The sequence below is a fragment of the Salmo trutta genome, chromosome 4 (assembly GCF_901001165.1).
Source record: "Salmo trutta chromosome 4, fSalTru1.1, whole genome shotgun sequence".
NCBI classification, from domain to species: domain Eukaryota; kingdom Metazoa; phylum Chordata; class Actinopteri; order Salmoniformes; family Salmonidae; genus Salmo; species Salmo trutta.
Window position 1 is genome coordinate 58,603,696 of NC_042960.1, and position 23,511 is coordinate 58,627,206.

General features: G+C 42.6%; 1 protein-coding gene across 3 annotated transcripts in view; it reads left to right on the forward strand.

Annotated features, from left to right (window-relative positions):
• The window catches only part of LOC115192727 (receptor-type tyrosine-protein phosphatase zeta), a 102,252-nt gene that overhangs the window by 33,678 nt on the left and 45,063 nt on the right, over positions 1-23,511 (forward strand). For all 3 annotated transcript variants that reach the window (XM_029751520.1, XM_029751522.1, XM_029751521.1), the window contains exons 2-4: positions 5,239-5,319; positions 21,591-21,770; positions 22,265-22,416. In XM_029751520.1, the coding sequence (XP_029607380.1) occupies positions 5,239-5,319; positions 21,591-21,770; positions 22,265-22,416 (413 nt within the window). The remainder of the gene's footprint in view (positions 1-5,238; positions 5,320-21,590; positions 21,771-22,264; positions 22,417-23,511) is intronic.

A 23,511-nucleotide genomic window follows, 5' to 3' on the forward strand; every position in this document is an offset into this window, starting at 1 on the left:
GTGTCTTGTCTCTCTCCCCTCTCTCTCTCTCTCTCTCTCTCTGTGTGTGTGTCTCTCTCTGTGTCTCTCTCCTCTCTCTCTCTCTCTCTCTCTCTCTCTCTCTCTGTGTGTCTGTCTCTCTCCTTGTCTCTCTGTGTGTGTATCTCTCTCTCTCTGTGTGTGTCTCTCTCTGTGTCTCTTTCTCTGTGTGTGTGTGTGTGTCTCTCTCTCTCTGTGTGTGTGTATGTGTCTCTCTATCTGTGTCTCTCTCCTCTCTCTCTGTCTGTGTGTGTGTCTCTCTCCTCTCCCTGTGTGTCTCTCTCTGTGTGTGTGTCTCTCTCTGTGTGTGTGTGTCTTTCTTTCTGTGTGTGTGTCTTTCTTTCTGTGTGTGTGTCTTTCTTTCTGTGTGTTTGTCTTTCTTTCTGTGTGTTTGTCTTTCTTTCTCTGTGTGTGTCTCTATTTCTCTCTCTGTGTGTCTCTATTTCTCTCTCTGTGTGTCTCTCTCTCGCTCTCTCAGTGTGTGTGTGTGTGTGTGTCTCTCTCTCTCTGCGTGTCTCTCTGTCTCTGTCTCTCTGTCTCTGTCTCTCTCTCTCTCTCTCTCTCTCTCTCTCTCTCTCTCTCTCTCTCTCTGTGCCTCTCTCTCTGTGCCTCTCTCTCTCTCTCTCTCTCTCTCTCTCTCTCTGTGCCTCTCTCTGTGTGTGTGTGTCTCTCTCTCTCTGTCTTTCTCGGTCTCTCTCTCTTTCTCTGTGTGTGTCTCTTTCACTTTTGTTAGATTACTTGTTAGATATTACTGCATAGTCAGAACTAGAAGCACAAGCATTTCGCTACACACGCATTAACATCTGCTAACCATGTGTATGTGAGTTGATTTAGTAAGTCTTAACAAAGTCTCTCCCCTTACTGGACAAGCTTCTTTTGGGGGTGGGGGGACTATTCAGTCCCTCTCTTGAGTTGCATGGATGCAGAATTCCCATCCTTAATGTTGAGCGTGAATCAAGATTCAGATTCAATCATTACTGCAAGGAAATCATAACAGAAAAAGGTGTGAAAAAAAACGATTGTATCACCAGAGTAGTGCAGAATGAGTCTGTCTATCCCATTGTTACTGATCGTTGGACCTCCTCATCATTCACCTTGACTGTCTGTGTGTGTTGTAATAATAATTTGGTGGGTGCTTATAGTTGTACATGTGTGTATTATATTATGCATGTGTGACTTGGAAAGGTGTTTTTTTGCATATCCCAACTCCCTCTGAGACATCCTCGGCGAGTGGGGTCACAGCCAGGGTCAGCTGTGACCCTGGAGCAATTATGGTTATGTGCCTTGCTAAAGGGCACATTAACAGATTTTTCACCTTGTCTGCTCAGGGATTTGAGCTAGCGACCTTTCAGTTGCTGACCCAACGCTCTACCACTAGGATACCTGCCTGTCTGGGAGTGTAGTTCTCAGTTACTGACCCAACGCTCTAATCGCTAGGCTACCTGCCTGTCTGGGAGTGTAGCTCTCAGTTACTTGGCACAGACCTCTTGTGAGTTTAGACATACCTACTCAACACAACTGATTGGTTGAAACGCATTAAGAAGGAAAGAAATTCCACAAATTAACTTTTAACATGATACACCTGTTAATTGAAATGCATTCCAGGTGACAACCTCATGAAGCTGGTTGAATGGCAAGAGTGTGCAAAGCTGTCATCACAGCAAAGGGTGGCTACTTTGAAGAATCTCAAATATAAAATATATTTAGATTTGTTTAACACTTTTTTTACTTCATGATTCCGTATGTGTTATTTCATAGTTTTGATGTCTTCACTGTTATTCTACAATGTAGAAAATAGGAAAAATAAAAAAAAACCTGTAGATGAGATGTAGCTCTGTACAAGTCATTTAAAATAGATGTTCACTATCAAATCTCCTTTTTACATCGTTGAGTATTTTCTCACAATGCATTTTTGAAAGATACTCAATGTTTGTTGAGCCAATTGTAGTTTTCATGCATAACAGCCACAAATGTAGGCGTTGGGCCACAATGAGTTAATCACCCAAGATTGTCAGTGTAAGAAAGCTTACCTGTTCTCTTTCAGTCACAGATGCACCAGTGATCCTTAAAAAGGAAAGGTAATGCCATTCGTCATGGTCGAGGACAATCACCAGACAAAGCAAGTGTAAGACGAGCCAGACTGTAATCCTCTGTTGAAAGGAAATGGGGAGATGAATGGTGCCCTTGACCTCACACACACACACACACACACACACACACATACATTGTGTAATAGAATCACACCTATTGAACGAACTGGTGCTGGAAATGGACAGGTGTTTCATGTCAATGCAATTGTTTACACACTCTATAGTCCATTTCCCCCTGAAGAGATGGTCCATAATTTAGCAAGTTCCTTTCTCTTTTATTCAGGAGGAGAGAGAGATGGAGAGAGGGAGTTCAGTAGTTGTAGGAGGAGATGGACATAGGGAGCTCAGTAGTTGTAGATCTTACTATGTCCAACCGGGGGGGAGAGAGAGAAAACAACGACATGAATTGGCTGATTTGCGTCACAGTAGTGGAAAACATAATTGCTGGCTAGCATTCCTTTCTGTATAGTCTGTGTCAGAAGGTCAGCGAGACAGGGACACTGGGGATGTATCTCAATGGTCATAACATGCATCCTGTCCTTGTACCCTGTCCCTTTCCCTCATCCGCACGGAACTGAAAGAATAGTACAGGTGAAAGAATAAGACTGGTAAAAGAATAGGACATGTTGCCTCCTGAGTGTTAAGGAATAGCAGAAATAAAAGAATAGGACAGGTACAATAATTTGGCAGGTGAAGTAATTGGGAAGGTAAAAAAATAGGACATGTTGCCTCCCGAGTGGTGCAGTGGTCTAAGGCACTGCATCGCAGTGCTAGCTGTGCCACTCGAGATTCTGGGTTCGAGTCCAGGCTCTGTCGCAGCCGGCCGCGACTGGGAGATCAATGGGGCGGCGCACAATTGGCCCAGCATCGTCCGGGTTAGTGCACACTGACACAGTCGCCAGGTGTACGGTGTTTCCTACTAGAGGCTGGCTTCCGGGTTCGGTGGGCATTGTGTCAAGAAGCAGTGCGGCTTGGCAGGATTGTGTTTCGAGGGACGCCCGGCTCTCAAACCTTCGCCTCTCCTGAGTCCATACAGGAGTTGCAGCGATGAGAGAAGACTGTAACTACTAATTGGATATCATGAAATTGGGGAGAAAAAGGGAGAGGAAAAAAACTCAAGAATAGGATGTGTAAAATAATATGAAAAGCTGAAAGAATAGGACAGGCGAAAACCTTAGACTCTCATATCTCTCAGATCAGCAAGGGAGAGGAAGGTGGGAAGCCATGGTAGCGATATCCCTGTGTTGGAAAGAAAACACTTTGGTTTAAGGCCAACATGACCCTTGGCTGACCACGGTGTTAAACAGGCATGGACAACTGAGGTCCAACAATGTTAGGAAGACCACCAGATAGAGCTGAAAATGAAGAGTATGAGAAAAGAGAGCTATTTATGACTTTATTCTAGTTTCCTAGGTAATTATTATTTTATGTAAGACTATAACCATTTTGTATGATATCCTCAATGATCACTTTTTAAATCAAGAGTTACTGTATGGTACTTTGGGAAGATTATGAGTGAAGGAGACTTTTGCTTGGTCATAAACCACACATTTCTGTCCTGCGAGAGGGACAGCTTGTTTCTGGTACTTGAAGACATTTAATCCCGGATTAGATTGACAATTTATACCAGGCACACATGAAAATAGTCAAACACAGCATGAGGCCGCCTCTTCATCTTCATCCAACCAGAGTCAGATCAGGCCAAGACTTTGTCATGGTTTTAAGACCCTTTTCAGACTATTGTGCTGACCCCAACCGTACTATGTTTTTTTTACATAGACGTTTCGAGTACTGAGTGCATTTTTAAGGTACACTTTGGGATTTTGGCAATAAGGCACTATATCTACTTCCCCAGAGTCAGATGCTAGCAGGTACCCATAGATTTTCAGTCATTGTGATAATGCTAGTTAGTCATTGTGCTAATGCTAGTTAGCATTGGCTCACTATTGTACCTCTAACATTCTTCATACTGGACACAGAGACATAATCATGGTATCCACGGGTCCATCTGATTCTGGGGGAAAATCGCAAAGTATCACTTTAAGTGAATTTGTTTGTCATAGAGGAAAACAAGTTTATTTTTATCCTTTAGATGACAATATTTTGTAGATGCTAAAGCATGGAGGAATGTTGTTTTTAAGGTTGATTATGGTTGCAAAAGGTGAAGCAGGTAATCCACCCTCTTCTTGTCAGTTGTCCTGGTTTTGACCAGCAACATTCACAGTGATGTTCCAGAACATTTCAGTCGCTCCGGGAAAGGGGTCACAACCTGACTTCCCTGCGTTTTGGAAACATTTGGAGTTATTAACGCTGCAGGAGAACATTTGGTGTATTTGGTTTCCCTATGCTTTAGTGAGCAGTTGCTTTGTGCTAGCTATGCTAATGAGGACTTTTGTTTCTGACAGACAGTATCTCTTCCATAATGACCTGGCAGTGTGGCCCTGAGAGCTCTGGCTCCAATTCATTACCCAGACAGGACTAGTAGGGCATCATAATGATACACTATCACCTCCTAATCATTCTGCAGCACTAGTTCCAAATGACAGTGAAAAGCAGGGATTATTATGTGTGTGTGTGTGTGTGTGTGTGTGTGTGTGTGTGTGTGTGTGTGTGTGTGTGTGTGTGTGTGTGTGTGTGTGTGTGTGTGTGTGTGTAAACAAGCACACATGGATGTACTCCACAGACGTCCCCCAGAGTGCATTATGTTAATAGTCTGTGTGCTGTAGATCTGAGTCTTACTCATTATTCCCAAACTGGAGGAAATTTCTTCAGAAGGAAAACATAACCGACCGTTTTTATTATACAAGCTCAGAGAGCGTTTCTTTTGCTGAGATTTTCTCAATGTTGCACTGCCCATAATGGCCTATTTACAATATTGTAATGTGTAATAACAAATTGTTTGTTTTTCCAATTATCTTTTGGAATGAGTGTATCATGAGTTTGATCCCTCAAAGGGATATGGATGTCTTTCAATTCTCAAATAAAACCAGACCAACTCAGGAGGATTGAGAGGCTGTGTGAACGTATGATAATTCTGATAAGAATAATGCCTGATTTAATGAAATTAAATGTTTGGTCATAGAGGCCTTAAACAGAGCTGTTTTTGAGAAAGAGTTGATTTCTGTTGCAGCTGAACCTGTGCAAGGATACGGATACCGGGCCCAGGCCGCCCAGCGCAAATTCGCTGATGACATCGACTGGTCCTATGCGGGTGAGTGTGGAATGGACCACGAGTTTGGTTTAATTTTCAATGTCTCTCTCAATGGGATACATTAGAATAAATACAAGATGTAGAGCAAATGTATCTTTCGTCTCTCTGTGTTTCATAATTTTCCTTCAATTCGCAAGAGGCTGAATGTATCTCACTGGAAAAAGCATCAGGGCAAGCAAAACAGAGCCCTTCTGTATGTGTTGGCCATCTATCTGATGCTGTCTGGTCCAAAAGAGTATGACCGTGTTGCCGCCCGCAGCATTGAATGCAAAGGAAGCCAGCAACCATTTGGCCTCCCTTGATACATTTTTTAAATATAATAATACCCAATCAGCATTGAGCTAAATCGAGTGAGCTCAACTGTGAATGGTTCTGGCTAGGGCTTGTTATTACCACCACACTGACCATATTACACCACACTGGCGGTCACGAGTCATGACCGCAGTCAAATTCCTTGTGACCATTTAGTCACGGTAACTAGGCTTCTCCAAGCTCTGAAGCTGCTGATGGTCATTAGTAGCCTACCAAACTTGCTATTCTGGCTGGTACTCAGCATTCTATTGTCACTCTAATCACTCTTTAATCGAAAATCTAATTTAATACTTCATGAGAGCCAGTGGTCTAAAGTACTTAAGTAGTACTTTCAAGTATTTTTACTTAAGTAGTTTTTGGGGGGTATCTGTACTTTACTTTACTATTTATATTTTTGACAACTTTTACTTCACTACATTCCTAAAGAAAATTATTTACTTTTTACTCCATACATTTTCCCTTACACACAAAAGTACTCATTACATTTTGAATGCTTAGCAGGACAGGAAAGTGATCCAATTCGCATAGTTATCAAGAGAACATCCCGACCTCCTCTGATAACAAATGCTTTGTTTGTAAATTATGTCTGAGTGTTTGTGTGCCCCGGCTATCTGTAAATTAACAAAAACAAGGAAATTGTGCCTTCTGGTTTTTTATGATTTTTACTTTTGATACTTAAGTATATTTAAAACCAAGTACTTTGACTTCTACTCAAGTAATATTTTACTGGTTGACTTTTACTTGAGTCATTTTCTATTAAGGTATCTTTTACTTTTACTCAAGTATGACAATTGGGTAGTTTTACCACCACTGATAGAGTGCTTCAGTGGTCCCGTTCTGTGAGCTTGTGTGGTCTACCACTTCACGGCTGAGCCGTTGCTGCTCCTAGACGTTTCAACTTCACAATAACAGCACTTATAGTTGACCGGGACAGCTCTAGCAGGGCATAAATGTTACGAACTGACTTGTTGGAAAGGTGGCATCCTATGACGGTGCCACGTTGAAAGTCACTGAGCTCTTCAGTATGGACCAGTCTACTGACAATGTTTGTCTATGGAGATTTTGCTGTGGGTGATTCCCTGATCCACCTCTATGCAGACGACACCGTTCTGTATACAATTGGCCCTTCTTTGGACACTGTGTTAACTAACCTCCAAATGAGCTTCAATGCCATACAACACACCTTCTGTGGCCTCCAACTGCTCTTAAACGCTAGCAAAACCAAATGCATGCTTTTCAACCGTTCACTGCCCGCACCCACCTGCCCGACTAGCATCACTACTCTGGACGGTTCTGACCTAGAATACGTGGACAACTACAAATACCTGGGTGTCTGGCTAGACTCTAAACTCTCCTTCCAGACTCATATCAAACATCTCCAATCCAAAATCAAATCTAGAATCGGCTTCCTATTTCGCAACAGAGCCTCCTTCACTCACGCCGCCAAACTTACCCTAGTAAATCTGACCATCCTACCGATCCTCGACTTCGGCGATGTCATCTACAAAATAGCTTCCAATACTCTACTCAGAAAATTGGATGTAGTCTATCACAGTGCCATCCGTTTTGTTACCAAAGCACCTTATACTACCCACCACTGCGACCTGTATGCTCTAGTCGGCTGGCCCTCGCTACATATTCGTCGCCAGACCCACTGGCTCCAGGTCATCTATAAGTCTATGCTGGGTAAAGCTCCGCCTTATCTCAGCTCGCTGGTCACGATGACAACACCCACCCATAGCACGCGCTCCAGCAGGTATATCTCACTGGTCATCCCCAAAGCCAATTCCTCCTTTGGCCACCTTTCCTTCCAGTTCTTTGCTGTCAGTGACTAGAACTAATTGCAAAATTGCTGAAGCTGGAGACTTACATTTTCCTCACTAACTTTAAACATCAGCTGTCAGAGCAGCTAACCGATCGCTGCAGCTGTACATAGTCCATCTGTAAATAGCCCACCCAATCTACGTACCTCATCCCCATATTGTTTTTATTTACTTTGCTGCTCTTTTGCACACGAGTATCACTACTTACACACCATCATTTGATCATCATCATCTGCTAATCTATCACTCCAGTGTTAATCTGCTAAATTGTAATTACTTTGCTACTATGGCCTATTTATTGCCTTACCACTTCATGCCATTTGCACACTGTATATAGACTTTATTTTTTTCTATTGTGTTATTGACTGTATGCTTGTTTATTCCATGTGTAACTCTGTGTTGTTGTTGTTTGTGTCACACTGCTTTGCTTTATCTTGGCCAGGTCGCAGTTGTAAATGACAACTTGTTCTCAACTAGCTTACCTGGTTAAATAAAGGTGAAATAAATAAAATAAAAAATAAATAAGACTATTTTGACTGGCTTGTCTTGCATGTGTGTGAGTAATGAAATAACAGATAACCACGGAGAGAGTGAATTAATGTAAGATAACTCAAGAAATCTGTCATGAATTTTGACGTTTTTGCAGAGGATATCTTTGTCTAACTAAGATGTTTAGTGCAGTATTTCTACATTTAAAAATGTGCATGAAAACATCTCTTGTTGAATGACAACAAAGACTTTATTGAAGAATCCCTACTGTTGACCAATCACTGACGAAGGGGCATAGAATTTGGCTCCAAACTTCAGCTTGCCTCCAGAAAGAAGGAGATCTTATACGTTTTGTTCTATGAGATAATATCAGTCAGTTAACATGACTTTTATGAGTTATGAAGCCTTTATGCACTTTATGTGCTTATTTCGATTACATAAATGCTTAAAAATTCACAAAAAATGACGTTAGCTGCTGAAAATTATCTCATAGAACAAAGCGTAGAAGATCTCCTAAGCCTGTGTTTATCACAGACCTATTTTCAGCGTTTATCCAAACCCCCCTCCCCCCCAAAAAATATGAGTTCCCCCATAGTATTTGGCCAACAAGCCAAGGCAGAGTTAGCCTCCGTTAGTGCCTACAAAAAGACGCCATTACTGTTGCTTTCTATGCAAGTCATAGTGACTAGTTTGGTTTCATAAATAGCTTTTTAAACAGGGACGCTGAAGATACCTGGGAATTAATGTCCTATTTGAAAATCATCTGAACCCATTCCAGTTTCCCTCCTTGGTCTCATTTGGGGATTTGCATTTGAATACGTTTAATTAATTTGATCTTCATCAATCCTAAGATGTTTGACAGAGTGGTTTGGTATTGTATGTGGAGAGAGAAACAAGGAAATGTATTGGTTATCATTGGGGGCCATTTAGGGCCTCGTTGCAATAGGAAATGGCATGACCTCTCTCTCTCTTTTTCTACATGACCACTGGTAGGTGAAAAGACTGGACAAGTTTAAACTGAAATGCTTTAAATGAAGAAGTAGGCATATTGGCCTATGCTTGGGTTATCAGATGGGGAGATGACACTAAAGTTCAGGTCAGAATATGGCCCTCAATTTCTTTTCAACTAATGTTGACAGCATCTAAAAAATATGCACAATACTGTGACACAAGCTGTTAAACTGTGCAAGAGATACAGTGTATTGGTGTGGTCACAATACACTGTATCTCTTGTACAGTTTAACACACACACACACACACCAGTGGAGGCTGCTGAGGAGAGGACAGCTTTTAATAATGGCTGGAATGGAGTTGGTGGAATGGTGTCAACCACATGGAAACCTTGTCTTTGATGTGGTTGATACCATTCTATTGACTCCATTCCAGCCATTATTATGTCCTCCTCTCAGCAGCCTCTACTGACACACACAACCCCCCGTGACACCTGCTTTAGTTTCTTTCAGCCATGGGGAATTCCCTGGTGGTGAGAGAATTCCCTGTGCTAGTCTCTGGGACCCATATTTGGAAAGTAGGGCACATTGAGCTCCTGGTCGGGAGCTGCTGTTTAGCCTAGCAGTGCTTGTCTGATCTGTTTTGGATGAGACATGACATGGGTTATGAGTAGCCATTACAGCATAGAATGTATGATGTGTAGCAAGAATATGTGTATTTCTCTTCAATTACAGTAGATACCGTTTATATTATTGGCATGATAATATTATATGCAGAGTTGCCAAAGAGTGAGTAATAAAGCATATTCTACAAAAGAGATGTATAATTTTGCATGGAAGTTTACTATGAATATTTACTATGACCCTCAGGCAGTGGCACACAATCATCTATCTTTCTTCCCTATCTATCTTGCGGTCTTTCACTAGATATGACAAGGGAAAAAATCCTCTCTTCCCCCTCTCTATCACTCTGTTCTCCTCTCTCTCTCTCTCTCGCTCTCTCTGTCACTGTCTAGACTTCCCCCTACCCCTCTCCCAACTCTCTCTCTCCCGCTTTCCTTTGCTCTTTTTACCACACAGCTCTCCCATACCTCCCCTCTCGTCTTGCTCAGCGTCACAACAAACTGAATCTGCTTGACACACGAGACTGGCACAACAATGGGGGCATTATGGGGCCAGGGGGGCAGGCAGACGGGGACACCCCACATCCGACTGCCAATGCCAGCTTAAACATGCCCCTGCCCCTCCCCCACGCCCATGCCTGACTGTCCTTGATAAACTTTGATCTATAGGCCTATTGCATAAATAGCATCAAGAGAGAACCCAGTGCTGGTCCAATGGCCCTATGATGAATGCTATGCGGTGATAGTCATTTAGGCAGGTGAACTTGGTGTTCTTCGGTACAGGGACTATGGTGGTCTACTTGACTGGATCAGAGAGAGGTTGAAAATGTCAGTGAAGACACTTGCCAGCTGGTCAGTGCATGCTCTGAGTACGTGTCCTGGTAATCCGCCATGTTAACCTGTTTAAAGGTCTTACTCACATCGGCTAAGGGGAGCGTGATCACATAGTCGTCTGGAACAGCTAGTCCTCTCATGCATGGCTCTGCTTTGCTTGCTTCGAAGCGAGCACAGAAGGCATTTAGCGTGTCTGGTAGGTTTGCATCACTGGGCAGCTCGCGGCTGGGTTTCCCTTTGTAATCCGTGATTGTTTGCGTCAGAGCCGGGGTAGTAGGATTCGATCTTAATCCTGTATTGACGGTTTGTCTGTTTGATGGCTCGTCGGAGGTCGTAGCGGGATTTCTTGTAAGCATCCGTATGAGTGTCTCACTCCTTGAAAGCTGCAGCTCTAGTCTTTAGCTCAACGCGGATGTTGCCTGTAATCCATGGCTTCTGGTTGGGATATGTACGTACGGTCACTGTGGGGACGATGTCATCAATGCACTTATTAATGAAGCCGTTGAGTGATGTGGTATATTCCTCAATGCCACCCGGTGAATCCCGGAACATATTCCAGTCTATGCTAGCAAAACAGTCCTGTATCTTAGCATCCATGTCATCTGACCAGTTCCATATTGAGTAAGTCAGTGGTACTTTCTGCTTTAGTTTTTGTTTGTAATCATGAGGATAGAATTATGGTCAGATGTGCCAAATGGAGGGCGAGAGAGAGCTTTGTACGTATTTCTGTGTGTGGAGTAAAGGTGGTCTTCAGTTTCTTTCCACTGGTTGCACATGTAACATGCTGGTAGAAATGAGGTAAAATGGATTTAAGTTATTCTGCATTAAAGTTCCTGGCCACTAGGAGTGCTGCTTCTGGGTGAGCATTCATTTTTTTGTTTTTGGTCTTATACAGCTCGTTGAGTGCAATCTTAGTGCAAGCATTGGTTTGTGATGGTAAATAGACAGCTACGAAAAATATAGATGAAAACTATCTTGGTAAATAGTGTTGTCTACAGCTTATCATGAGGTACTCTACCTCGGGCGAGCAAAACCTTGAGACTTCCTCGAGCACTTAGCAAGAGTGTCTTCTGCACTGCTATTTTAGTTATCAGTTAATCTGATAATTCTCTCATTGATATCATTTACTTATTTGTGACCAGTTTCAGGAAACTAGGCATATGTCGCAAGTCACAACTTCACAGGAGAGCCATTTGAATCTTTACATGTTTTGTATTTATTTTTTAAATCAATGGAATTAGAGTATGATAGCTAAAGAGATGGCGAAAACACCTGTCTCCGGATTATATCTTCAAACTAAGGGAAACCGTGGCATGGCATCCGTGACAGGGAGACGCGTCCATCATGCATGATTATGTATACAGGTAAGATAGTCTAGCATTAGCTAGCTACATTTTCAGATATAAACACGTTTCTGATTTTGACAAAGTGGTTTCATTTCAAGCTAAAGTGTACTGCTAGCTGTTTGCTTTGCTTGTTAGAGCCTAATGTTAGCTAGCAAACATTGAACCTGGTTGCTTCCAGCATCATCATGCAGGGTAGTAACGACATGATTAGCACTATGTTCATTGTTGTTTAACTAGCTATTGTTAGCTGGCTGGCTCGGTAGCTAACGTTACATGACGTGTGTGATCTTACATGTTGTTTACCTAGCTAGGTTCATTGTTTACCTAGCTAGCTAGCTACATGTCTTAAGCTAATGTGTACAACACCGGTTGAATATGGCCTGTGTCAGTAAACGTCTGCAAAAAAGCGTAATGAAATTGCAGAACAAATTAACAACAGACTTTCAGACTCTCAACATGCTTGGGACTGACACAAATGACTAATGATTGGCTGAAAGAAATTGATAAGAAGATTGTGGGAGCTGTTTTGTTAGACTTGAGTGCAGCTTTTAATGTCATTGATCATAACATATTACTGGAAAACGTAGATGTTATGGATTAACATCCTCTGCCATATCATGGATGGACAGTTACCTATCCAATAGAACACAAAGGGTTTTCTTTAATGGAAGCCTCTCTTATACAAATTCGGTGTGATGTACCGCAGGACCATTATTGTTTTCTGTGTTTTACTAATGACCTTTGACTGACCTTTAATAAAGACTGTGTACCCATATACACTGACGACCCATATACACCGAACAGTTTACACGTCGGCTGTAACAGTAAAATAAGTAACTAACACCCTTAACATAGATCTCCAGTCAGTTTTAGAATGGGTAACTATAGCAATAGTCTGGTGCTAAATATCTCAAACTAAAAACAGCATTTTTGGTACAAATCCCTCGCTCAACCCTACACCTTATCTGGATCTATAATTGAATAATGTGTCTTTATGTATTTACATTTTTTATTTAACCTTTAACTAGGCAAGTCAGTTAAGAACACATTCTTATTTACAATGACGGCCTACCAAACGGCAAAAGGCCTCCTGCGGGCACGGGGGCTGGGATTAAAAATAAATAAAATAAAAATATAGGACAAAACACACATCACCACAACAGAGACAATATAACACTACATAAAGAGAGACCCAATAACACACACATACATGTAATAGTGCCAGACATGCACACAAACATATACAGTTGGCATTGCTGTTATGATTTCAGTTGTCATAGATGTCCTTTTGTTTTAAATGTATTATTATAATATTTTTTTGGCATTGTTGTTTGCTGTTTTCTTCTGTCTTTTCCTTTTTTCTCTTTAGTTCATTCTCTTGGTTGTTGGTGCACTGGGGGGTTCTTGGGGGTGGGGAATGGAATTAATTGTATATTTTTTTTCTGGGGGGGCCTGTGGGAGGGGTCTCAAATGGTTGAGGGACAGCTATTGGGGAACGGTGGGGGGGATCTTGGAGGGTTCGGGTTTCACAAGATTGTGATCATGAAAAAGGAAACTGACATATTTTCTATCACTATCATGCACCCTCACACATAAGGATGTCTCTGTTGCGGAAAGACTGATACATGTTTGATAGTGTCATGATGCTGTATTGTTTGTCCTTCATGTTCTAATACTTTAATGTTACCCCTTCCTTGTGTTTTTTGTAATAAATAATAATTTAAAAAAAAAGAGACCTAAGACAACAACATAGCATGGCAGCAACACATGACAACACAACATGACAGCAGCATGGTAGCAGCACAACATGTCAGCAGCGCAAAACAGGTTACAAACATTATTGGGCACAGACAACAGCACAAAGGGCAAGAAGGTAGAGACAACAATACATCATGCGAAGCAGCCACAACTGTCAGTAAGAGTGTCCATGATTGAGTCTTTGAATGAAGAGATTGAGATAAAACTGTCGAGTTTGAGTGTTTGTTGCAGCTTGTTCCAGTCGCTAGCTGCAGTTGAAAAGAGGAGCGACCCAGGGATGTGTGTGCTTTGGGGACCTTTAACAGAATGTGACTGGCAGAATGCGTGTTGTATGTGGAGGATGAGGGCTGCAGTAGATATCTCAGATACGGGGGAGTGAAGCCTAAGAGGGTTTTATAAATAAGCAGGTATACAGAGATGACCAGTTTACCGAAGAGTATAGAGTGCAGTGACGTGTCCTATAAGGGGCATTGGTGGCAAAGCTGATGGCCAAATGGTAAAGAACATCTAGCCGCTCGAGAGCACTCTTACCTGCCGATCTATAAATTACGTCTCCATAATCTATTGAACATGTTGAAGAGACTAAACTGCTGGGTGTCACCCTAGATAGCAAGCTATTATGGTCAAAACATATAAACTCATTGGCTACTAAAATGGTAAGAGGTCTGCCCATGATAAGGCGTTGCTCTGGTTTTGTGATATTTTCAGTCAACCAGACAGGTCATTCAGGTCCGAGTTTTGTCGCACCTGAACTACTGTCCAGTTGTGTGGTCATGTGAAACATAGGAAAATTGCAGTTGGTCCAAAATAGAGCAGCACACATTGCACTTAGATGTACAGTACACGGAGGGTGAGTGTTAGTGACATGCATGTCAATCTCTCCTGGCTCAAATTTGAGGAGAGATTGACTGCATCACTATTGGTCTTTGTGCAAGGTGTTGATGTGTTGAAGGTAGCGAACTGTCTGTTCAAGCAGTTGGCACACAGTTTGGACATGCATCATTATCACACAAGACATGCAATCAGAGGTCTCTTCACAGTCCCCTTGTCCAGAACAGAGGCAGGGAAACACACAGTATTAAATAGAGCCATGACTAAATAGGACTCTCTGCCACCCCAAGTAACTCAATTAAACAGCGGATTAAAGAATGTCTTACGGCACAACAGGGACTGTGGAGACACAGACATTTTTATGCATTTTATTTGTATTTGGCCTTGTATTATGTATGTGATGCTTGGTTGGGATACGATTGTGATAGGTGGTTGTCTCGCCTGGCTATCTTAAGATGAATGCACTGGCTGTGGGTCGCTCTGGATGGGAGCGTCTGCTGAATGGATAAATTGTAATGTAAATGTAGTGCTATTTATGTATATTAAGTATTTTATTTGTTGTGTTGTTTCCTGTTTGGACCCAGGAAGAATAATCTAATTGGGGATCCTAATAAATACTAAATTACTAAATAGGCCCTCTGGAAATTAAATTTTGCTCCATTGCCGCTCACCTCCCCACAGCCCTGTTCTGTGAGCAGATAGTGAGTCACTCAGCCACGGAGCGAGGGGAGGGTTGAGCCTGCCATGAGGAAAGGGGACAGTGAGAGTCAAGGGATGCGGAAAGGGAGGAGAGTAGGGTTGAAGAGGCAGCTGGGTAGGGGCTGAGTGGGTAGGCTTGGAGGAGAGATGGAGAGAAAAATAAGCAAAGTAGTGATTAGAGACCTGGGGAGTGGGGGTTGCAGTGAGAATAGTAGATGAACAGCCTCTATTAAAGATGAGGTCAAGTGCTTTGCCTGCCTTGTGAGTGGGAGGGGACTGGGAAAGAGTGAGGTCAAAAGAGAAAAGGAATGGAAAGAAAGAGGTGGAACGAAATGAATCAAAGGCAGACATCGGGAGGTTGAAGTTGCCCAGTATGATGAGTGGTGAGCCATTCCCCAGAGTCTGAAGAACTCGTGGATACCATTTTATGTCTCTGCGTGAAGTTTGAAGGAAGTTGTTAACTAGCATTAGCCTTGTTGGCCGCAGATTGGCAGTTCCAAATGTTGCCGGACCCCAGGAATTCCACATGGGTTGTGCGCCCATGGTACACTAAATTAGAAGGGTTGCAGCTACGGGGTTGGGAGCATCTGTAAAACCTACAGGGAGAGGAGCGAACAGGGATAGAAAACACACACACACGTAATTGACATCTACAAAAGAGTACAATGAGATCATCTGACAATAACAGTTTTTTTTATTTCACCTTTATTTAACCAGGTAGGCTAGTTGAGAACAAGTTCTCATTTGCAACTGCGACCTGGCCAAGATAAAGCATAGCAATTCGACACATACAACAACACAGAGTTACACATGGAATAAACAAACATACAGTCAATAATACAGTAGAAAAAAGAAACAAAAAGTCTATATACAGTGAGTGCAAATTAGGTAAGATAAGGGAGTTAAGGCAATAAATAGGCCATGGTGGCGAAGTAATTAAAATATAGCAATTAAACACTGGAATGGTAGATGTGCAGAAGATGAACGTGCAAGTAGGGATACTGGGGTGCAAAGGAGCAAGATAAATACAGTAAGGGGATGAGGTAGATAGATGGGCTGTTTTCAGATGGGCTATATACAGGTGCAGTGATCTGTGAGCTGCTCTGACAGCTGGTGCTTAAAGCTAGTGAGGGAGATATGAGTTCATATGAGCTTCTGTGATTTTTTCAGTTCGTTCCAGTCATTGGCAGCAGAGAACTGAAAGGAAAAGCGACCAAAGGAGGAATTGGCTTTGTGGGTGACCAGTGAGATATACCTGCTGGAGCGCGTGCTGCGAGTGGGTGCTGCTATGGTGACCAGTGAGCTGAGATAAGGCGGGGCTTTACCCAGCAGAGACTTGTAGATAACTTGTAGCCAGTGAGTTTGGCAACGAGTATGAAGCGAGGGCCAACCAATGAGAGCGTACAGGTCGCAGTGGTGGGTAGTATATGGGGCTTTGGTGACAAAACGGATGGCACTGTGATAGACTGCATCCAGTTTGTTGAGTATAGTGTTGGAGGCTATTTTTTAGATGACATCGCCGAAGTCAAGGATCGGTAGGATGGTCAGTTTTACGAGGGTATGTTTGGCAGCATGAGTGAAGGAGGCTTTGTTGCAATATAGGAAGCCGATTCTAGATTTCATTTTGGATCGGAGATGCTTAATGTGAGTCTGGAAGGAGAGTTTACAGTCTAACCAGACACCTAGGTATTTGTAATTGTCCACGTATTCTAAGTCCGAGCCGTCCAGAGTAGTGATGCTGGACAGGCGGGCAGGTGCGGGCAGTGATCGATTGAATAGCATGCATTTAGTTTTACTTGCATTTAAGAGCAGTTGGAGGCCAAGGAAGGAGAGTTGTATGGCATTGAAGCTCGTCTGGAGGTTAGTTAACACAGTGTCCACAGAAGGGCCAGAAGTATACAGAATGGCGTCGTCTGCGTAGAGGTGGATCAGAGAATCACCAGCAGCAAGAGCGACATCATTGATGTATACAGAGAAGAGAGTCGGCCCGAGAATTGAACCCTCTGGCACCCCATAGAGGCCGCCAGATGTCCGGACAACAGGCCCTCCGATTTGACACACTGAACTCTGTCAGAGAAGTGATTGGTAAACCAGGCGAGGCAATCATTTGAGAAACCAAGGCTGTTGTCACGTCCTGACCAGTAATAGGGGTTATTTTGTTATTGTAGTTTGGTCAGGACGTGGCAGAGGGTATTTGTTTTATATGGTTTGGGTGGTTATGTGTATGTCGAGGGGTATTGTATTTATGTGTTCCGGGGTTTTTGGTATATGTTCTTGTGTTGGTGTTCTAGGTTTTTCTAGTTTGTGTATTTCTTTGTTGGTCTGTGTGGCTCTCAGTCAGGAGCAGCTGTACATCGTTGTTCCTGATTGAGAGTCATATTTAGGGAGCTTGTTTTCACCTATTTGATTGTGGGTAGTTGTTTTTGCATTGCTTATAGTCTAGCCTGTAAAACTGTTTACTGTCGTGTTTCTTTGTTTTCTTGTTTTTCCGTGTTCACGTTTATAATAAATATAATGATGAGCACGCAAACCGCTGCGCCTTGGTCTAATCACAACGACAGCCGTGACAGCTGTCGAGTCTGCCAATAAGAATGTGGTGATCAACAGAGTCGAAAGCCTTGGCCAGGTCGATGAATATGGCTGCACAGTAATATCTCTTATCGATGGCGGTTATGATGTCATTTAGGACCTTGAGCGTGGCTGAGGTGCACCCATGACCAGCTCTGAAACCAGATTACATAGATGAGAAGGTACAGTGGGATTCGAAATGGTCGGTAATCTGTTTGTTAACTTGGCTTTCGAAGACCTTAGAAAGACAGGGTAGGATAGATATAGGTCTGTAGCAGTTTGGGTCTAGAGTGTCACCCCCTTTGAAGAGGGGGATGACCAGCTTTCCAATATTTGGGAATCTCAGACAATACAAAAGAGAGGTTGAATAGGCTAGTAATAGGGGTTGCAACAATTTCGGCGGATCATTTTAGAGAGGGTCCAGTTTGTCTAACCCGGCTGATTTGTAGGGGTCCAGATTTTGCAGCTCTTTCAGAACATCAGCTATCTGGATTTGGGTGAAGGAGAAATGGTGGGAGCTTTGGCGTGTTGCTGTGGAGGGTGCCGGGCAGTTGACCCGGGTATGGGTAGCCAGGTGTAAAGCATGGCCAGCCGTAGAGAGATCCTTCTCAATTATAGTGGATTTATCAGTGGTAACAGTGTTTCCTAGCCTCAGAGCAGTGGGTAGCTGGGAGGAGGTGCTCTTATTCTCCATGGACTTTACAGTGTCCCAGAACTTTTTTGAGTTTGTACTACAGGATGCAAATTTCTGTTTGAAAAAGCTAGCCTTAGCTTTCCTAATAGCCTGTGTATATTTTTTCCTAACTTCCCTGAAAAGTTGCATATCACGGGGGCTATTCGATACAATCCCGCTAAAGGGATTGGTTGGACAACAACCAGTGAGATAGCACGGCGCCAAATTCAAAACAAAATAATCTCAAAATTAAAATTCAACTATTATACGGCATTTTAAAGATACTCTACTCGTTAATCCAATCACATTGTCCGATTTCAAAAAGGCTTTACGGTGATAGCAAAACATTAGATTATTTTAGCATAGCACCTTAGCAAAAAAAAAAAGAAAGCCATTTTCCAAGCACGGATAGCCATCACAAAACCAGATATACTGCTAAATTTAAGCACTAACCTTTGACAATCTTCATCAGATGACACTCCTAGGACATCATGTTAGACAATACATGCATTTTTTGTTCGATCAAATCCATAGACGAAATGTTCAAAGTTCAATTACCGTTTGTAGAAACACGTCAAACGATGTTTACAATCAATCCTTTAGGGTATTTTTTTACGTAAAATTGCAATAATTTTACAACCGGGCAATAGGTATTCATCCCAGAAGAAAAATAAAAAACAACAAAGTCACGTGCATGCGCATCATAAGACACCTGTCCTCAGACTGGCCAGTGATTGACTGAGCCACAATTATCTGCCCGGTAACAGGTGACAGATGAAACCAGTTCCTAAAGATTGTTGACAGCCAATGGAAGAGTTAGGAGGTGCAACGTAAATCCTATGTCACTGTAGTTTTTCAAGGGATTCAAAAGAAAAACTACATTTCTAATTTATCCAACTTCCTGATTCAATTTTTCTCAGGTTTTTTGCCTGCCATATGAGTTCTGTTATACTCACAGACACCATTTATACAGTTTTAGAAACTTCAGAGTGTTTTATATCCAAATCTACTAATAATATGCATATTCTATTTTCTGGGCCAGAGTAGTAATCTGTTTAAATTGGGTACGTTTTTCATCCGGCCGTGAAAATACTGCCCCCTAGCCCCAACAGGTTGCAATGCATCCCAAATATATCTGGTGGAAACTTCAAGGCAAGCAAAATAAACAACACCCATACTCATTGATGTATGGGTGAGTGTTCTTTAGCCAGGCTGTGTTGTTGTCTGTGCCATGCGAGACATAGGCTAGGTGTTGGCTAAAGGAGAAACAGACTGGCAACCAGGCTTGACAGGATAAGTTGCGTTACAGGAGAAGCAATGAAGCAACTCAGAAAGGCACTTTAGGCCGCCCATACAACCAAGTGGTAGGCCTGATCACCGGCAACGATGAGACAGCCTATAGGGAGGAGGTCAGAGAACTGGCAGTGTGGTGCCAGGACAACAACCTCTCCCTCAATGTGAGCAAGACAAAGGAGCTGATCGTGGACTACAGGAAAAGGCGGGCCGAACAGGTCCCCATCAACATCAACAGTGCTGTAGTGGAGCGGGTCGAGAGTTTCAAGTTCCTTGGTGTCCACATCACCAACTGTCTATCATGGTCCAAACACACCAAGACAGTCGTGAAGATGGCATGACAAAACCTTATCCCCTCAGGGGACTGAAAAGATTTGGCATGGGTCCCCAGATCCTCAAAGTTCTACAGCTGCTCCATCGAGAGCATCCTGACCGGTTGCATCACCGCCTGGTATGGCAACTGCTCGTCATCTGACTGTAAGGCGCTATAGAGGGTAGTGCGTACGGCCCAGTACATCACTGGGGCCAAGCTTCCTGCAATCCAGGACCTATATAATAGGCTGTGTCAGAGGAAAGCCCATAACATTGTCAGACTCCAGTCACCCAAGTCATAGACTGTTTTCTCTGCTACCACACGGCAAGCGGTACCGGAGCGCCAAGTCTAGGACCAAAAGGCTCCTTAACAGCTTCTACCCCCAAGCCATAAGACTGCTGAACAATTAATCAAATGGCCACCAGACTATTACGTTGACCCCCCCCCCCCCTATTTGTTTTGTATACTGCTGCTACTCGCTGTTTATTATCTATGCATAGTCACTTCACCCCTACCTACATGTACAAATGACCTCTAACCTGTACCCCCGCACAATAACTTGGTACAGGTACCCCCTGTGTATAGCCTCGTTATTATTGTGTTACTTTTTATTATATTTGACTTTAACTTATTTGGTAAATCTTTTCTTAACTCTTCTTGAACTGCACTGTTGGTGAAGGGCTTGTAAGTAAGTATTTCATGGTAAGGTCTACACTTGTTGTATTCAGCACATGTAACAAATAAAGTTTGATTTGATTTACACTCAAAACGATATTGCCAGCCCCTTAGTTGATTCCAGTTGGAACATTCAAAGCAAAGAATAACCAAGAGCAGATGTTGAACGAAAGTTTAAGTATTTACCAACATATTAGTCCTGACATGAAACATTGGCATTGCATGAAGTTGTTCTATCGTGTGGAATAGGCACATCAGTGCTATGCACAACCCCAGATCAACCCTAGCCCTTTCCCCTAAGCTCTTCATGTTGATCTGAAAGAATTGGATTGGACTCGATTCAACTGCACAACAAATCATCCAATCCACGATAACTTGAATCAGGTATCGGTGCTGGGATAAAACCAAAATGTGCACACCCTGTGGGTCCCCCAGGAATGGCTTGAGAAACTCCACAGTTCTAAATCAAATTTCAAATCAAATTTTATTTGTCACTTGTTTTGTAAACAACAGGTGTAGACTAACAATGAAATACTTACTTATGGGCCCTTCACAACAATGCAGAGATACAAGAAAATAGAGAAATAATAGAAAGGTAATAACACATAATAATAAAAGCAACGATAACTTGGCTATATACAAGCGGCACCAGTACTGAGTTGATGTGCAGTGGTACGATTTAATTGAGGTAGATCTGTACATATAACAAGGAATAAAGTGACTAGGCAACAGGATAGATAATTAACAGAAGCAGCAGCGTATATGTGATTAGTCAAAAAAGTTTGTGCACAGAGGGTAAATTCAGATAGTCCGGGTAGCTATTGGTAACTATTTAACTAACTATTTAGCATTCTTATGGCTTGGGGGTAGAAGCTGTTCAGGGTACTGTTGGTTCCAGACTGCGACAGCAGAATGAACAGTCTATGGGCAGTGCGCACTACCCTCTATCACCGGGAAAACAACTGGGTTGTGTTTTGTAATGGATAACGGCATATGTACTTGTTTTGGGCAAGTTCATATAGCTGAGGCACCATCAAATATGTTTCTACTATGCATTAAACACATTTCAACTCTCTCTCGGCAGGGACTCTAAACCAAAACAACTGGGCCAACAAGTACCCATCATGCAGCAATGCTAGACAGTCGCCCATCAACATCGAGGAGGAGCTGACACAGGTCAAAGTTCAGTTCCAAAAGCTGAAGTTTGAGGGCTGGGAGGAGGCGATGTCTGATAGGACCACCATCAAGAATGACGGCAAGACCGGTATGAGCTCTCAGGTCACCAGAAGTCTCATAATAAAACCACCCAGTAATGAAACTGTAAAGCTAAAGTAATACAATAAAATAATCAGCCATTAAGGCAGCTAGCTATTCAGTAGCCACACTGCCTGTTTCTGAGCCTGGTGGTCTGGGTCTTAATTACAGTCTAATTATAATATATACAAATATTGAGCATTGTTGTTGTAGTGAATACTTATGGCACTTTTTAAACTGATGGTACAATTACTTGTTTCTGGTGGGGAGATGATTGAAGGTGTTTTTGCCTTTCTTGGTAGGAAATTGGCATGAAATATAATACCCTACATGCTGTGAATGTAAATATGTGTGTGAATGTGCGCGTATGTGCATGTACATGTGAGAGCGAGAGTTTTTCTGTTCTCCATTGGCAGGCTTAAGGCCACATCAATATACTGTGTGTGGGTGTATGTGTATATTGGTTAATGGGTTCAAATAATGCTCTGTGTGTGTTCTCTCCAGTGGCGGTGAACCCAGAGGGGGACTTCTATGTGAGTGGAGGGGGGCTGAGGGGCAGGTTTAAGGTGGGGAGAATCACCTTCCACTGGGGCCGCTGTAACGCTTCCTCAGAGGGCTCCGAGCACAGTCTCAGTGGGGTCAAGTACCCCCTGGAGGTAAGACCTGACACTCACTCATTATTTCTCCATTCTGATTGTTTTATAGTCAACCAAACTAGGATCAAGTTAACAGTTAAGTAGTCCAATTTGTAGAACTTTTCATTTATTTAGCACTGTATCAAAATATATTGTAATAAACGGTATTATAAAAATCCATACCAGTATGTGGATCCATTCCAGTATACCTTAAAATAGTATATATCGCCCAGCCTTAGACCTACTCCAAATGACAGTACATAGGATCTCAACCATATCCTGTATCTTGTCTCTGTATTTGTATTTATTATGGATCCCCATTATCAATCAACCAAATGTATTTATAAAGCCCTTTTTACATCAGCCGATGTCACAAAGTGCTGTACAGAAACCAGCCTAAAACCCCAAACAGCAAGCAATGCAGATGTAGAAGCACGGTGGCTAGGAAAAACTCCCTAGAAAGGCCGGAACCTAGGAAGAAACCTAGAGAGGAACCAGGCTCTAAGGGGTGGCCAGTCCTCTTCTGGCTGTGCCAGGTGGAGATTATAACAGAACATGGCCAAGATGTTAAAACGTTCATAGATGACCAGCAGGGTCAGATAATAATAATCACAATGGTTGTAGAGGGTGCAACAGGTCAGCGCCTCAGGAGTAGATGTCAGTTGGCTTTTCATAGCCGATCATTCAGAGTTACAGGCAGCAGGTGCGGTAGAGAGAGAGTCCAAAACAGCAGGTTCGGGACAAGGCAGCACATCCAGTGAACAGGCAAGGGTTCCATAGCCGCAGGCAGAACAGTTGAAACTGGAGCAGCAGCATGACCGGGTGGACTGGGGACAGCAAGGAGTCATCAAGCCAGGTAGTCCTGAGGCATGGTCCTAGGGCTCATGTTATATAATACATGCATGTTTTGTTCAATCAAGTTCATATTTATATCAAAAAACAGCTTTTTACATTAGCATGTTTTGTTCAGAACTAGCATACCCACCGAAAACTTCCGGTGAATTTACTAAATTACTCACGATAAACGTTGACAAAAAACATAACAATTATTTTAAGAATTATAGATACAGAACTCCTTTATGCAATCACGGTGTCCGATTTTAAAATAGCTTTTCG